General features: G+C 38.5%; 2 protein-coding genes across 2 annotated transcripts in view; both read right to left on the bottom strand.

Moving 5' to 3' along the window:
* LOC136256703 (receptor-type tyrosine-protein phosphatase delta-like) overlaps positions 1–17,469 on the bottom strand; it is a 40,832-nt gene that overhangs the window by 19,060 nt on the left and 4,303 nt on the right. The gene's annotated exons all lie outside the window — the stretch shown is intronic.
* LOC136256415 (uncharacterized) lies at positions 7,965–13,568 on the bottom strand. Its single transcript, XM_066049369.1, has 3 exons — positions 13,533–13,568; positions 12,269–12,857; positions 7,965–12,121 (listed from the first exon to the last, which is right to left on the bottom strand). The coding sequence occupies exons 1-3, from the start codon at positions 13,566–13,568 to the stop codon at positions 7,965–7,967; spliced, it is 4,782 nt and encodes a 1,593-aa protein (XP_065905441.1).

Here is a 17,469-nt window from a genome sequence, read left to right as displayed (position 1 = left end):
AATTCAGGTTGCTAGGGGCAACAGTTATTATTATGTGCTATTATGCCTTATTATGAAATTTGTCTATTCTCTACAAGACATAGATGAACACTTTAATACAGTAATTATTTACTTCTTTGTTGACTGCTATATTAGGGTGACTGCTCTATTAGGGTGATTGCTCTATTAGAGTATCTCGATCTTGCACTTAAGTTAGATTTCGTGTTATGTGCCTATCATTGCATTGCCCGACTATCACAGATATGGGCTGAGAGTGGGGAAAGGTTGGGGATGGTGGGGGAATTGATTGCTAAATTTCCCTGACTTAGTGGGGATTTGTCTTCACTAAAGAAATTCACTCAGGCAGCAATAGTGTGTGCTTTCAGATAGGAAAGAGTGTCTGAGGTGCTAGCTACTACATTCATACTAGAATCCACTCGCACTAACTCATTGCTAGACCAACACCACATGACCGTGCAAATCCCCACCTAGCCCCAGTATTCCCGGGGTTTGCAAGTCGAGGCTTGGTCGGGGTTTGCATCGCCAGTACTTCCCCAGTAGGTGGGGGATTGTAATTTTTAGTGGTGCAAATCCCCAACTTCCACAACTTCAGCCTGTATCTGTGGTAGTCAGGGATTACACTGATTGGTGCATTATAATTCCGTGGCTTTAAGTCTGATTCTTCTAAACCATTGAAGGGCCATTCTAAGATGATTACTCCATCTGTACACCGATTTTCAAATGATTCCTCTGAGTGGTTTTTCTGGTAGACGTGGCAAGTAATCGTTTCTTATTGATTGTGTAATTGTTACACACTGTTGGTTTTTTTGCTGTATCTTCATGGTCTTTAGCTTGATTTCTTTCAAATCACGAAAGGTTTGAGGTTCAATAGTTAACCTACCACGTACAGATTTTTTCAGCTTCTTCCCATAAGTGGTTTACCCTGTAGGAGTGACAACATATCGGTGTTATTTTTTGTGAATTATCGATAATAACTCCTTGACTGTTTATCATATTCAAGCCAATCTTGGTACCAAGATGTGCCTTTATACCCCTCTTCTGTGTGCCAAATTTAAAGGCAATTTTAGTGTTCACATTTTATGACAGTTTTTGTAAGTGTGTGAAAAGAAGAAAAAATAATAATCTAATCAAAAAACAGCCAAGCTGTAAAAAAGGGTGCAGCCTCCAAAAAAGTCAGGTGAAAAAAGATGTGAAATCCAAGGTGGCGGCCAAGAAATGGCTGTGATGGTAGGTTAATGGCAAATATTTAATAACAACAATTCAGATGAATTTGCATTGCCTCCTCTAAGTTTCACTAGGATTCAGCACGAAATTCACCTGAATTGTCGTTATTAAATTTTTTGCCATTAACCTACCATCACAGCCATTTCTTGGCCGCCACCTTGGATTTTACATTTTTTTCACCCTGGCTTTTTTGGAGGCCGCACCCTTTTTTACAGTGTGGCTGTTTTTGATTAGATATCACTTCTTTTTGTATTTTCATACCTAAAGCCAGCCTATGGACAACCTTGGGTATTTCTTTTAACTTGTCTTATTCTTTTCTATAGGAATGAAGATTAGCTATGGATATGATGGAGAAATTTTAAAATTATTTATTTAGCTATACATGTATACATTTAAAAATGTTATTCGGTAATTATTACAATTGTGTTGATTAAACAAATACAGGCTGAATTGTTTGCAGCTGAATACTCTACAGGAAAATGTGTATGTAGCTGAAATTTCTACAGGGAAACTCGCAATGTAACTGTACTCTTGGTGAACAGTTTGTAGTTGAACTCACCACAGAGTGACTCAGCAAGATAGCAGAACTTTCAACAGGATAGTTTTCTTTTAGGTGAACTCTCTACAGGGTGACATGTTTCTAGCTGAACTCTCTACAGAGTGACTTGATTCTATCTGATCTCTCTACAGGGTGGTTTGTTTCTAACTGATCCTTCTACGGGGTGATTTGTTTCAAGCTGATCTTTCTACAGGGTGATTTTAAATGTAGCTGATCTCTCTACATGGTAACTTGTTTTAAGCTAATCTCTCTACAGGTTGACTTGTTTCTAACCGATCTCTCTATGGGGTGGTTTGTTTCAAGTACAGAGTGATTTGGAATGTAGCTGATCTCTCTACAGGGTGACTTGTTTCTAGCTGATCTCTTTACAGTGTGACTTGTTTCTAGCTGATTTCTCTACAGGGTGACTCTAGCTGAATACTCCACGTGGTGACTCAATGTATCAGTAGTTTAACACTTTGCAGGATGGCTAGCTGATCTCCCTACATTTGTAGTTGAGTTCTATACAGAGTGGCTTATAACTGAGTTAAATTCTCTACAGGACATAGTTAAACACTTAAATAAAGTTCTTAGCTGACTGCTTTATTAAGGTGACTGCTCTATTAGAGTATCTTGATCTCACACTTGTTACATGAGTTGGATTTCGTGTTATAACTCTGTTGCGTTAAGCCTGATTCTTCTACACCATTGAAGGGCCTTTCTAAGATGATTATTCCACTTGTATACCAATTTGCAAATAGTTCCCCGGAACGGTTTTTCTAGTAGGCGTGACAAGTGGTCGTTTTTTTTTTGTTAGCTAATCTCGATCATGTAATTGTTACACACTGTTGGTTTTTTGTTGTTGTATCTTCGTGGTCTTTAACTTGATTACTTTCAAACCACAAAAGGTTTGAGGCTTAATAGTTAATCTATTCAGGTACCAACTTTCAGCTTCTTCCCATAAGTGGTTTACCCTGTAGGCATGACAACACATTAGTGTTATTTTTCATGACTAATCACTAATAACTCCTTGACTGTTTATTGTATTCCAGCCAAACGTGGTACCAAGATGCGCCTTTATACCCCTCTTCTGTGTGCCAAAGTTTAAGGCAATTGGATAGGGCATTTGCATTTTATGGTAGTTTTTGTAAGTGTGCGAAAAGAGGAAGAAAAAACCCGAAGAAACTAAGCTAATTTTTGAAGTAGCATATCTCGGGAACGCTTGAAGTGATTTCGCTCAAATTTGGTAAGCGGAGTACTGACATTGGCGGACGTGTCCACAGCGAAAATCGTTTTGTTTCATAAAGGAAGCACAGAGCTAATGGAGGTGCAAAAATCGCATTTTCTTTTTTCCTGTCAATATACTCAGTGTTGCGTTCCAGCTTCTTGGCCGCACAACACGCAAAAAAGCTAAGCCAATTTTTGAAGTCTCATATCTCGAGAATGCACATTGGTGGGCGTGTTCACAGCAAACATCGTCTTGTTTCGTAAAGGCAGCACAGAGCTACGAATGTGTGAAAATTGCGTTTTCTTTTTTCCTGTCAATATACTCACTGTGTTGCATGCCAGCTTCTTGGCCACACGACACACTACCATGTGTCTTGATTAACCATCACAATACATTGACAGTATTGGTTGGGTATAATAAAGACCAAATGTGTCTTTAAAGCAACCAAATATGCTTCCAATTAGTTGCTACAGAATTAAAATTTTACTAACAGAATTTTCTACCTAACTGGCTGACTGATATTAACAGCACATGAGAAGTCAATGTCATGCAAGTACTGGTTGTTGAAAGCAGATGAAATAGTGGATCCCAGGCTGTGTGGCTCCTCAGGCGCTTGCTTAGACTGCAAGCTGTCTGTGGGTCAAGTCACTGCCTGGTCTGGGATATTTTTCTGCATTCAACAGAGTTTTAGTAACATGTTTCTGACTCCCTACTACACAGGCTTTCAGTAGCATTCTTGCAGGTCCCTAGTGGGATAGTGACTAATAAAGACTGACTGGTGACTGACTAAATTAAGTAATTAACTAGCTAACTGGTGTCTTCAAACAAGCATAGCTAACTCAGTAACGGCTAAGGCTGTTGAGGATTGACTGACTTATGTTAATCTTATTGTCATTTTTAGTTATTGTTGTAATGTCACATGTGCATGTACACTTATTAGTATGGACATGTGTTGTAGCCTCGACCTCCCGTGAATCAGCCACTGTACCTTCACATTGGTGCTGTGATGAAACTAGAGCTGTGAGATGAAAGTGCCTTCAGTCCAAATGACAGGAAGCGTGACCAAGCTAATTATGAAGTTTGAGGACATGTTTTTTGCAAACCTTGTGGGAGTTAGCTCTGAGTCTGTTACAAAATCCAGGAAGCTGATAGCCATTACTACCCTTGCTCAACTCCAGACAAAGCGCGATTAGATCGCAGAACTGGACATCACCATTGTTGAGAAAATAGAAGCAGATACAGAGTTTGAGGAGGAGACTGCTAACGTCGAGACTTACCAGCTTATTCTGGAAGAAAGGATTGCCTTCCTCACTGAGCTCGTCCATAAGGCTGGTCTGCCTCCACCAACTGCAGTATCTCTGCCAGTATTGCCACCAACCTCATTCGGAAGTGATACATCACCCACAGCTATAACTCGCACAGAGCTAGTAAGTGTGACTCCTAGTAATCTACATACAGATGCACATGACACAGTAGCTACACCACACATGTTTCAAAATGCAGTATTGGGAGTAACGTGTTACATATGTAACACGTTATGTAATATTACTTTTGTGCTAACTAAGTAATACAATGAAATACGCTATAAAACAGGTAATATAACTCAAGTTACTTTACTTACAAATGTAACGCGTTACCTAAGTAATATACAAGTCTACTATTACATAATAATATTATAACAAGTAACGAAGTTACTAATCTCGTTAGTAGAACTGGGCAATATACCAGTATTGTTAGTAATCGGTGATATTTAAGTCATACCGGTTTTGATACTGCCTGTTTTTTTTTTAATATCGCCATACCGTCTGGGCACTATGGCCTCCCTGTGGGCTTGTTTCATCCCATATTTAGAAGGCAACCAGACATGTGACAATGTTTGTAGGCAGGTGCTGATGTAGTCAGCTAACCAAACTATGTAAACAAGTTTGTTTGTGATAATTTATACCTGCAGTCTGCTGACCTACCTTGGGTATTCGGTGCTTTTGTTGAGGTAAATGGCAGTTACTTTAATACTAATGGCTTTTACATTAATACCACGATATTTAGTAATACTGAGATACTATTTATGGAAAGTATACCGTTTGCTATTTTTCAATACCGCCCAGCACTACTCGTTAGTAATCCACTGAGTAACGCCTAGCCACAACGAAGTAATGAAGCCTACTGAATGAAGCTTATTCACCAGCTTCTTACTTACAACCAAGATTTGCACATTGCCCAAAAATGCAATCATGTCACATGATAAGGTGGTAGTTTCACACGTGACAGCTTAAGGCTGTGGACACAAAGTAATATAATATGTACATTATTATAGTTACTTTATTTTTTGGGTAATATGTGACTGTAACTAAATAGTTCTGTTGCAAGTAATAATTATGTAACTAGTTACTTGTAAAAAGTAATTGTCCCAACACTGTCAAAATATTAGCCGGCTTCCTAAGTTATCGCTGCCTGCATTCAGCGGAGACCACAAACAGTGGCAAAGATTTTGGGACTCGTTTGATGCAGCTGTTAATTCGAACCCAAGCTTCAGTGGAATGCAAAAATCAAGACACACGGTAGTGTGTCGTGCGGCCCAAGAAGCCAGTGCGCAACACCCGTGAGTATATTGACAGGATGAACAAAAACGCACTTTCACACCTCCGTAGTTCTGTGCTGCCTTGATGAAACAAGATGATTTTTGCTGTGGACACGCCCTCCAACTTCAGTACTCCACATTCCAAATTTGAGCAAAATCGCTTCAAGCGTTACTGAGATATGCGACTTCAAAAATTGGCTTAGTTTCTTTTTATTTTTCTTCCTCTTTTCACACACTTACAAAAACTGCTATAAAACGCAAATGCTATATCCAATTGCCTTGAAATTTGACATACAGAAAGGGGGTATAAAGGCACATCTCGGTACCAACTTTGGCTGGAATATGATAAACAGGCAAAGAGTTATGATTGATTATTCACAAAAAATAACACCAATATGTTGTCATGCCTACAGGGTAAACTGCTTGCGGGAAGAAGCTGAAAATTTATGGGTGAATAGGTTAACTATTGAACCTCAAACCTTTTGTGGTTTGAAAAAAATTGAGCTAAAAACCTGGAAGATACAACGAAAAAACCAACAGTGTGTAACAATTACACAATTGAGATTAGCTAATAAAAAACGACTACTTGTCACGCCTACCAGAAAAACCGCTTGGGGGTAATGCTTTGAAAATCACTGTACAGATGGAGTAATCATCTTAGAAAGGCTCTTCAATGGTGTAGAAGAATCAGACTTAAAGCCATGGAGTTATAACACAAAATCCAACTTGGTGTAGCCAAGTGCGAGATCGAGATACTCTAATAGAGCAGTCACCCTGAAGAGAATTCAAGAGATCAGCTAGAAATAAGTAACCTGTATAGAGATCAGCTACAAACAAATCACCCTGTAGAGAGTTCAGTAACAAACAATTCACTCTGTAAATAGATCAGTTAGAAGAAGTTACCTTGTAAGGAGCTCAACTACAGAAAGAGATAGTTCAGCTAGAAGAAGTCACCTTGTAGAGAGTTCAGCCACAAAAAAACCACCATGTAGAGAGTTTAGCTACAAACAAGTCACCCTGTAGAGAGATCAACTACAAACAAGTCACCCTGTAGAGAGATCAGCTAGAAGAAGTTACCTTGTAGAAAGTTCAGCTACAAAGAAACTATCATGTAGAGAGTTCAGCTGCAAACAAATCACCTGTAGAGAGTTCAGCTACATCAGCTAGAAGAAGTTACCTTGTAGAGAGTTCAGCTACAAATAAATCACCCTGTAGAAAGATCAGCCAGAAGAAGTCACCCTGTAGAGAGTTCAGTTACAAAGAAACCACCATGTAGAGAGTTCAGCTACAAACTAGTGACCCTGTAGAGACATCAGCTAGAAGAAGTTACCTTGAAGAGAGTTCAGCTACAAAGAAACCATCATGTAGAGAGTACCATCATGTAGAGAGTTCAACTACAAACAAGTGACCCTGTAGAGTCATCAGCTAGAAGAAGTCACCTTGTAGAGTGTTCAGTTACAAAGAAACAACCATGTAGATAATTTTGTAATAAATATACGAATTATATATATATATATATATATATATATGTATATGTTATACTACAGATATCCTTCGCCTCGCACTATGGCACCCTTTCCTAAATATGTATATCTTTTGGTATATATTTCGAATACCATGATATCTGTAGTATAATATGTTAATACAACATCTCGTCTCCCGCCTGGAAGCAGTAACAGCAATTTCTAATGTTTTTACACCATTATTAGTACTGGTAAGTAATTCCTTGTGATTAGCATGCTGAAGGAGTATGTACATGTGTTGCATCCTGCTATCTACTTGAAAATTGGCCCAACAATCCATAGCAACTGTTGCTAGGCAACAAAATTTAAACCTGACCTAATTATATGCCTTTTGGCAGTTGCTTAGCAACCGTTGCTATGGTGTCAAAATCATTTTAGAATTAGTAGTGGTTGCCTAGCAACGGTTGCTAAGCAACATTATTGTTGTTAGGTAACAGGTATTGGTTACTATGGTACCACTAGTTGTCAAGTCGGACATGCCTAACTGGTAAAAGAACTAAACACTATCAAAATTTTTTAGCCAATCAAATGCGTATATCAAATGTACAAGTGATATACTGATTCTATTGGCTAGTTTGCTGTAGTATATCAAAAATATACCACAAGCTGCTATTGGAGTTTTTGTACAGGACACGATATTGATGTTGTATTAATATATACTAGTGGTACCCGCGCAAAATGCGCTTAATACTAAGACCATTGTGTGTATACACTTACAATAGAGTATAGTATCAGACATTCAATGCACGGTAATTGTATGTAAATGCATTGTCTGTGTGTGTTTGTGATAATATTATACATAAAACAATAATCCGTCATAATTCATAATCACAATTTCATACATACATAATATAGCAAAATGTGTCATAATAATCAATTCAATATCTGAGAATATACTACATTGGATGTAAATGTGCCACCACGATGTCTGCCGTGTGATGTCGACTTCACAATTTCCACACTAACATCAGCAAACCGACGTGCTCTTGAAAATGCAACATATAATTGCCCATGGGAAAAACATGGCCGCTCCATATAAATACCCACTTTATCGAATGTTTGTCCCTGAGCCTTATTGATTGTCATTGAATATGAAAGGCGCAACGGGAATTGACATCTTGAAAGCACAAATGGCATATCACAATCTGATGGTGCAAGTTGCAGTCTTGGTATTAGCACTCTGGTATGCTTTGCTCTGCCAGTGAGAACTTCTGCATCAATGCAATTATCATGCAAATGGCATATGAACATGCGTGTCCCATTGCATAAACCTTCACGCAAGTTCAAGTTTCGCAGTAGCATTACAACAGCACCGACCTTCAGCCTAAGCTTATGGGGAGGCATTCCACATGGTGTAAGACTATTTAGAAATTCATCTGGATATTGAGCTCGTTCATCAACATGATCACATACAATGTCATCAATACTGAAATAAGTTCTGGATTCACCTGGAAGGAGATCGAGTATTATTTCATTCAACTGCAGTGATTCATCATTTGTAGGACTCAAAATCACACGGTCAGCAAATGTGTACTTGCTAAACTGATCACCAAATACCGAAGTAACAACTGACTCAGTTACACATTCGTCTGGTATCCTGATGCATCCTTGAAATGGTTTATCACTCTTGACTGGTAAATCATTATTACCAAGTTGAAGTAGCCATTGGGAAAAATCAGCTTCCTCTGGATGAACTCTCATGTTGGTAGTAAGGTGGAACTTTGTCACAGATGACCATTCGGCAGATCGTTTAATGCAGTTCTCAATGATTACAGATGGATGTCCATGTCGTATTACTGGAAGTACTTGTCGGAAATCGCCTCCCCATAAAAATGGTTTCCCTCCAAATGAAGTGTCGATTCCCGTTATGTCACATAATAGCCTATCAATTGCATTGAAAGCATGTAGTGGCACCATGGATGCCTCATCCACAATGAAAAGTGACACGTTCCGAAGCATTGCAGCATAATTAGATGTAGGAGTGATGTTGCATGAACTATTATCAAGCAAAGGAACTGGTAATTTGAACATACTGTGCACAGTTCTACCTCCATTCAATAGTGTAGCAGCGATACCAGTCCATGCTGATGTTGCAACAGTGTACCCATAACCACTAAGTTCTGCAACTAAATAGTTGTATGTGAAAGTTTTACCACTCCCACCTGGTCCATCCAAGTAAAAGACTTTGGACTTAGATGTCATGGGTGACATAACCACATCAATCACAGATTTGACAATGGCACTCTGCTGAGTATTAAGCATGCCTCGTAACTCTGCAGTAAGTTCATGTCCATGTACATTATAATTACCCATACTGTAATCAATGCCTATAGTTGTATTTGGCATTGGAATATTATAATCAAATAAACATTTCCCATTATGTGCAAGCAGTGAAGTTAGCTCACGTAGGCATTGTTCAATGGACTCATCATATGTGAAATGTAACATGTAATCCTCAATCATGCCTGACTTATGATCAGTCCATAGCTGTAGTGGATTAACAGGATTACAATGGGTCAGGATTATTGCAAACATTCTTCTAAGTTGGTATGGCATTTGAAATGATGCAGCTTCAGCCATTGCTTTGTGCCACTGCATGTCATCCTTAAGTAGACCTAACATAATGCATGCCTCCTTGAATGTGTCACACTGTATTCCGTCAACCATTCGCAGTTCCTCAAAACTCTTGGCCCCAGGAATATGTAACAATAGTATTCGTAAATAATATAATTCCTGATCACTTGGAGTAATTGCATATATTCGACTAATGACTTTATTGCCTCCTCTCTTTCGCTTCTGCCATTTACGTGTATTAATGTCAAATATGTAACTTTTTGGTATTTCAGTGTACAGTAGTCCATTTGCACTTTCATCAGACTCATTTAATTTAAACCACGCTGTTAAATGTGTGTCACGATCACATGCATTACGCAATGCCTGTACTTCCTGTCCTTCACGGAAGTATATTTTCTGTTCATTGGGCAAATGGATGGCTAATCGCACAATTGTGTGTGATTGATGGTGCATAGGAAACTCAAATAGTCTCCAAGCAGCTTCTGGTGCACTGACATATCTAGCATCCACAAATCTATGTATCTCATCATGTTCCAGATGTTCACTGAATTCCAACTGGGCACAGTCATGTCCCTTGTATACATACTTGTATAGGTATTTCACTGATTTTATTGACATACACGCCTCCACATTAATGTGTGCAGCATATTTCAGCAGCAGCCAGGGATTGTATGGTACGACCCATCGATTGTCCAACTCAACATCCATCACCTTGATGGTTCTACCATTATCCCTTCGCCGATATCGTGGGTACCCATCCACAGATTCCAATGTATGTGCACTGTATTCCTTTGGGTATCCCTTAGTACAAACTCCTTCATCCATGCAAATTGAATTAGGTCGCACATGTCCACATGGCCCATGTATCATGCAAGATTTGACGATTGCATGTAACCTCGGGCTCTCATTTACATCTGGTAACTCTGCTGATATTATTCTATCAATGTCATCCCTATTCCGTAATTTATTGTCAGGATGAAAGTGTATTAGTAAATGGCAATGTGGCAATCCCCGCTTTTGAAATTCGATTACATGAACTTTAGCAACTACTATACCCAGGACATGATGCACTGTGATGTCATCAAGTAATTCATTCAATTTCAATTTAAACACCCTGGCTAACAAATCCGGTCTGTTAAATGGTTGTTCACCATTTGAAAGGTTATCAGTGATTTCGCGCCACTTGGGATTGCATGTGAAAGTCAGAAATAAATCAGGTTTGCCAAACTTCGCAATTATAGCCATTGCATCTTGGTAATTCTGTTGAAGTGATCTTGGGCTGCCCTGAAAGGTAGATGGTAGAATCACTATTTTACCGGGATGCAAGTTTGAATCATTAGACCTATTGCTTAGTTCATCCATCAGACCTTGATAGCGTTCCACACGAAGTTGTTGCTGATTTCTTCGTATGAAATCCAAGCGCTGACTTTCAACCTTCACATATGCATCCACCAAGTACTGTTGGAATAGCTTTCTGCTATGATGTATCGCACTAAAACCATCACGTATAGCCAATCGATATGTGTAGAATTGAAGCATTGTAACATGATTTCGCTTAGATGTGGAATATTCATGAATGTGTTGTAAATCACAATGCCAACCTGAATCACCACGTGGAAACAGAAGGGGATATATCATTGGATCGCAATTGGCACTCATGTAGGATATTTTATGTAAAGGGCGATCTCTGGGGTAGACAACAACATCACGATGAATTGGTGGTGCACCATCATCACCAACAAATATCATGGCTACTTCATCATGGTGTGGTACATTGTACCTTCGCCGGTCATTGCCAGTTCTGAAATGCAGTTGTATTGATGGAATTCTACATCCCCCAATTCTATTAGACTTTGTCATTTCATATTTCTCTATGTCAGCCATGTGCCTATATGCCTTTATATATGGACTGCATTCCTCCATTACTTGTTGAATTGATCTCATCACATCATCACGACATGATTTATTTGCGGTCTGACACATTCGATGATTTAGGGCAGTGTTGGTCTCAATTATATAAAGTTGACTAAATACAGGCACTTCCCCATCAGGTGGATGTAGGGTACCACTTCGATGATAAATTTGGCCACATATTCGAAAGCATGGTGGTCCATGTCCAGGTGGTGTTGCTAGAGTAGCTCCCATGGAAGCAAAGGCGAACGCACTGTTGTACTGTCTTATGTTCTTCTGAAAGTTTAATGCTTGTGTGGAATCACCAACCATAAGTTGTATCATTTCATCTGGATAGTGACTTAAATGGTCTAACTTCACCTTACCATTGTGGAAACATTTAAATAATTCATTGGTGAAACTTATGGATGCACAATGATCGCATTTCCTGACCATCATGCCCAGATAATGTAAATCAGAAGGTGGCTCTACTTTTTTTCCCATTTGATTTGTAATTAGTTGTTCCTCAAGTGAATGTTGAATATTGTAGGTGTTATTGTATGATACTGTATGGGATCATAGTTTCATATGATGTAGATTATCATGTAAATTCATAGTCTGTATATCAGTTTGCAAACGCAACAGATGACTGCCCATGGTAGGGGCAACTTCAGTGGGTAATAGGGATTGAAAATGTACACCGGATATATTACCAATCATCAATGGTGGTGAATTGAAGGTAGGAGTACCATCCCACACAGCAGTAATTATATTGAATTGATGCTCCCTAGTACATAATTCAGATGTAATATGAATGTCAATGCCAATCATTACAGCTGTGGCCTTAATGAACAATTCAGTAGCATATGTCCCATTGCAACTCTGTTCATTGATAAAATCACTCCATGTAATGTGGTTGTGATCGACATGCAAAGTCTGGTTATACAATGTACGATAGTCGCGAATGTATTCAATTTCATTCTGATGTAGCCGTATGTACTGACATACCATACCTCTTAATTCTGAGTGTGATGTTGTTAATAATGATGTTACCTCATCTCTTATTACAGGTCGATGCACTTGTTGCACTATCGCATGATAGAAGCAGTTACCATCACCTGGTGTTATCTCATCAGCACATACATCTAATCCAATTCCTCGTGCATTTTGCACAATAATATCTGCCATTGATGAAACTACACTCACACATTTAACCTTACATTCAACATCATTGGAGTACCTAATGGCACGTGTGAATTGTCTCTTTCGGTTGGCAAGGCGTGGCATTATTCTGTCTCCACTCTATTGTGTATACATAAAGTGTCTAATAGTATATACTATATCGTATGCATGTGTATGTATTCACAACACTATTGTTATAACCTACAAAGTATAATTTAATGCACATTATGCATGTAACACTACATTGGTGGACAAATTTATGAAATGGGGCAGTGCTGCATGAAGTCAACTACTCTGTAAAACTACCAATTGTATTACCTCCTGCCAGTGATGTGTGCAACTACTCTAATAGAACATTCATTATACTCTAAGACAATGCACACTGACTACCATATATTATTATGGAATAGCAGGGGCGGATCTAGATTTATTTTAAAGGGATGTCCACTCTGCTTATACATATTGCTACACTACTCTGAACAATATTGCGACTGCTCTATTAGAGTATCTCCATCTCCCTGCACCTGACCCTGAATAGCTACAGTATAGACTAAATATTTCTAGGGGCAAATTATTATTCTGAGCAATGTTGCTAAGAATTAAATTTTTGAGGATTTAAATGTGATGGGAACTGTGAAAACAGGATATAATCGCATATTTTGCGAATTCCTGGTTATTAAATTAATAGATTTGGGAGTTACAGCCCTACAAAGTAGCAACATCAGAAAAATCGATTAGTTCAGCAAGTATAGGGAAAATAAATTACATGCGCTTACAAAAACGGTTGTAACTCACCAATGGAATGAGGTATGGAGGTAAACGTTTCACCATCGTGTTTGCCATGAACAGGGGAATCAATTACTGGGTAAGTTATTCCTTTATTCGACCTTCATCACTGCATACAAAGGCTAAATTCATGAAGCAAAATCGATCGAGTACGATCACTTCGACATGACGTAAACAAACGTTCATAACGTATGTATCCTTGGGTCTACTGCAATGAAACAAAGATTATCCAACTACTCTTGAGTAGGCGAAAAAGATGATATCCTGGTTTATATTGTTTATCCCTTTCTTCAATAAGATACAGTGGTAAATAGAAAATGATACGCAAAAGCTTGTACGATTAGGTCACTTTTATGGCAGATCTGGTCACAAATATTTTCCATGATAGATAACACCCAAAATAGAGAAGACATACAGAAATTCACGCCTCTAAATATTTTAGTCTATAATATGGTATGTGTGTTATGTATTAATTTAATGTACCTCTCAGCAAGTGAGTGTTGCCTGTGGAGTGTCCTGCTAGCAATAGTGAAGCAGAGACTTGTATGGGTATATAATTACTTTGCCGGGTGGATCGTCTCTCTTACAGTAGTGTAAGCAGAGACTTCTGTGTGATTCCTTCGACGGATATAGCCTGCATCTACTTCTCAGAGTCTTGTTGCGTGTAGTGTGACTAACAATCGAGTCATGTATACCTTGAATACTTTACACTGTGCTTAGGAGTTCTCCTTTTATACTGGTGGATTTGTTTGCCGGATGATAGCGTACACACCAGATCACATGATCAAATTCGCTGATTTGATTGGTTAAATCATGAAAAAGTGATTGATCCTATCTCACTGTAAGCTTTTAGATATTAAATTTTAACCGTGACGTCATCTGATTTCTATTGGCAACGCGTGTATACCGGGATGCCGTATACGTGTATCGTAAACTTATAATGGCCATTGACAGTGATAAGTATCTCGCATCCAAAGTTAGCACGTAATGATAGACACGAAAACCACCTTATGACACATTGATTTGGACGGGTAGTTGATTTAGCGAGTTTGAAGCTAATCGGGGGAAAAACCTGGGAGGAGTTTTTGTTTGAAAATTTTATGGCCTCGATTTTAACGTTTCTCGTTCTGTCGACCACAGGAGAGAGAAAAGTCTAGTGTAGGCTGGGGGATGGGGAAGGCTGGTAACACGATAAGGGTCTCAAGAAAGTTATGGACGAATTCGTGTCTTCCTCGGGTAGTTACGGTGGTTTAAAGGGTATTTTCCGTAGTTCAACGAATCGCCACCAATCCTGGATCATAAGATTTGTCTCAAATTCTAGAATTGAATGGTACCGATCCGATTGAAATCCGACCAAGAATGATGGAGCAGTGCTCGAAAAACACGTGCGTGGGCGAAGAGAATTAATATATAGATATATATATATATATGTATATGTTATACTACAGATATTATGGTATTCGAAATATATACCAAAAGATATACAAACTTAGAAAAGATGCTATAGTGCGAGGCTTTGCCTCGCACTATGGCACCCTTTCCTAAATATGTATATCTTTTGGTATATATTTCGAATACCATGATATCTGTATAGATAACCATAGCAACTGTTACTAAGCAACAGAAATTCAACAAATAACCACCGCAAAAGATCACACTTAGCAACCGTTATCTAGCAACCGTTGCTATGGTCTCAGACTTTTACCTTAGCAATGGTTACCTAGCAACCATTGCTAAGCAACCATATTGTTGTTATGCCTTGGGCATGTATCACTATGGTAACAATAGTTGTCAAGTCGGACATTTACTTCTAATATATATACACCACACTATTTTAGCCAATCATATTAGTATTATAGATTTTTGTCAAGGAACCTTGACAAACAAGTGTAATACTAATTCTATTGGCTAATCGCTTGACGTATTTCAATATAATACATTGAGCTGCTATTGAGAGTATTATACAGTAACACATTCAGTTGTTGGATTAGTAGTATAATATGTTAATACAACATCTCGTCTCCCACTTGGAAGCAGTAACAGCAATTTCTGATGTTTTTACACCATTATTAGTACTGGTAAGTAATTCCTTGTGATTAGCATGCTCAAAGAGTATGCACATGTGTTGCAGCCTGCAATCTTCTTGAAAATTGGTCCAACAATCCATAGCAACTGTTGCTAGGAAACAAAATGTAAACCTGACCTAGTTCAATGGTTTTTGACGGTTGCTTATGGTGGTTGCTTAGCAACCATCGCTATGGTGTCAAAATCATTTCTACAATCAGTAGTGGTTACCTAGCAACGGTTGCTAGGCAACAATGTTGTTGCTAGGTAACATGTATTGGTTACTATGGTAACAGTAGTTGTCAAGTCGGACATGCCTAACTGGTAAAACATCTAAACACTATCTTTTAGCCAATCAGACGCGTATATCAAATGTACAAGTGATATACTAATTCTATTGGTTTAGTTTGCTGTAGTATATCAAAAATATACCACAATCTGCTATTGGAGTTTTTCTACAGGACACGATATTGATGTTGTATTAGTACTAGTAATAGCATGGGTAGCAGTGAAATTTGGGATAAATATCACGAGTGTTGTATTGGAAATTTACCATTTCCAATACAACAAGAGTGGTATTTATCCCAAATTTCACTGCTACCCATGCTATTCCCAGTTAATACCGTACTCGCTGCATATGCGCTGCATATGCGCATGCCGTGCATTAGCGTTGCTATGTACGCAATTTGTCACTATGTACTAAACATGTGTCAACACTAATTGTTAACATAAATTCTAGCCAATGAAATTGCAATTACAACTTTTTCACTGCTACCAGTGAAATACGGGATAAATTTCACTGCTACTATTGAGACTTTTGTATGGGCAGTGAAACAGGTATGGTATTAATATATAAATTGTACATTTACTAATAAAATCAGAAATATTTAAAGTATTTAATGTCTGCTTCATCTTTCTTTTTCCTGTGGTAAAAAAAAAAAGATAGGTTAAAAAAGTCCCAAAGCTGGCCATAGGCTGGCTTTGGGGTATACAAATGCAACAAAGAAGTGAAATATAATCCTAAACAGCCAAGATGTAAAAAAAGAGTGCGGCCTCAAAAAGGCTATGGTGAAAAAATATGCGAAATCCAAGGTGGCGGCCAAGAAATGGCTGTGATGGTAGGTTAATGGTAAAAATTTTAATAACGACAATTCAAGTGAATGTTGTGCCAAGACCGGGTGCACTCTTTTTTTACAGCTTGGCTGTTTTGGATTAGATTCAATTATTTTCATGCACAATTGTATGGTGACACTACTCATGTTATTGTTGGTTTTCCCTAACAGACAACGGTTATGCACATTCTGTCACTTTACTCAAGGACAGATTTGGCCAATCACATAAATTTGTCAACACTCACATAGAAGCACTCCTTAATTTAGGGAAACCATCTTACAGTCTATCTAGCTTACACGCTTTCTACGATCCAATAGAGGAGCACATGAGGGCTTTGTTATCTCTAGGCAAGTCCTCTGATCCCTGTTGACCTCATCAATATTAAGTAAGCTACATGTTGAGACTAAGAAACACATGGCATGTGTGCACTGTAATTCAGAATGAAGCATGAATGATGTTAAGGCCAGCATGCTCAAAGAGATTCATACATTCAGGATGAATCAACAGTATGGGGGGAAATCTGACACCACCATGCCAACCACTGGCTTGTTTCACACATCTGCATACAAAACACCACGCATTCATCACCCCCATGATGAATAACCAAGACGGGAACAAGTTTGTGTGTTTTGTAAGGGTGACCTCAAACCAATTAAGTGTAACAAGGTTGTTGACTCTAAGGAGAGATTGGCAATTGTACAAAGGGAGAATTTGTATTATAATTTCTTAGGGTAACACAGCGTTTACCTGTAGAGAGCGCAGGAAATGA

Source organism: Dysidea avara, chromosome 5 (assembly GCF_963678975.1).
Source record: "Dysidea avara chromosome 5, odDysAvar1.4, whole genome shotgun sequence".
NCBI classification, from domain to species: Eukaryota; Metazoa; Porifera; class Demospongiae; order Dictyoceratida; family Dysideidae; genus Dysidea; species Dysidea avara.
This window is presented reverse-complemented; position numbering and strand designations above follow the sequence as displayed.

Coding starts and splice junctions, on each gene's coding strand:
- LOC136256415 (XM_066049369.1), bottom strand. CDS start 13,568: ATGGTGAAACGTTTACCTCCATACCTCATTCCATTG. Junction 12,858..13,532: donor CTCCATACCTCATTCCATTG/GTGAGTTACAAC, acceptor TATACACAATAG/AGTGGAGACAGAATAATGCC. Junction 12,122..12,268: donor TTCACCACCATTGATGATTG/GTAATATATCCG, acceptor GATCCCATACAG/TATCATACAATAACACCTAC.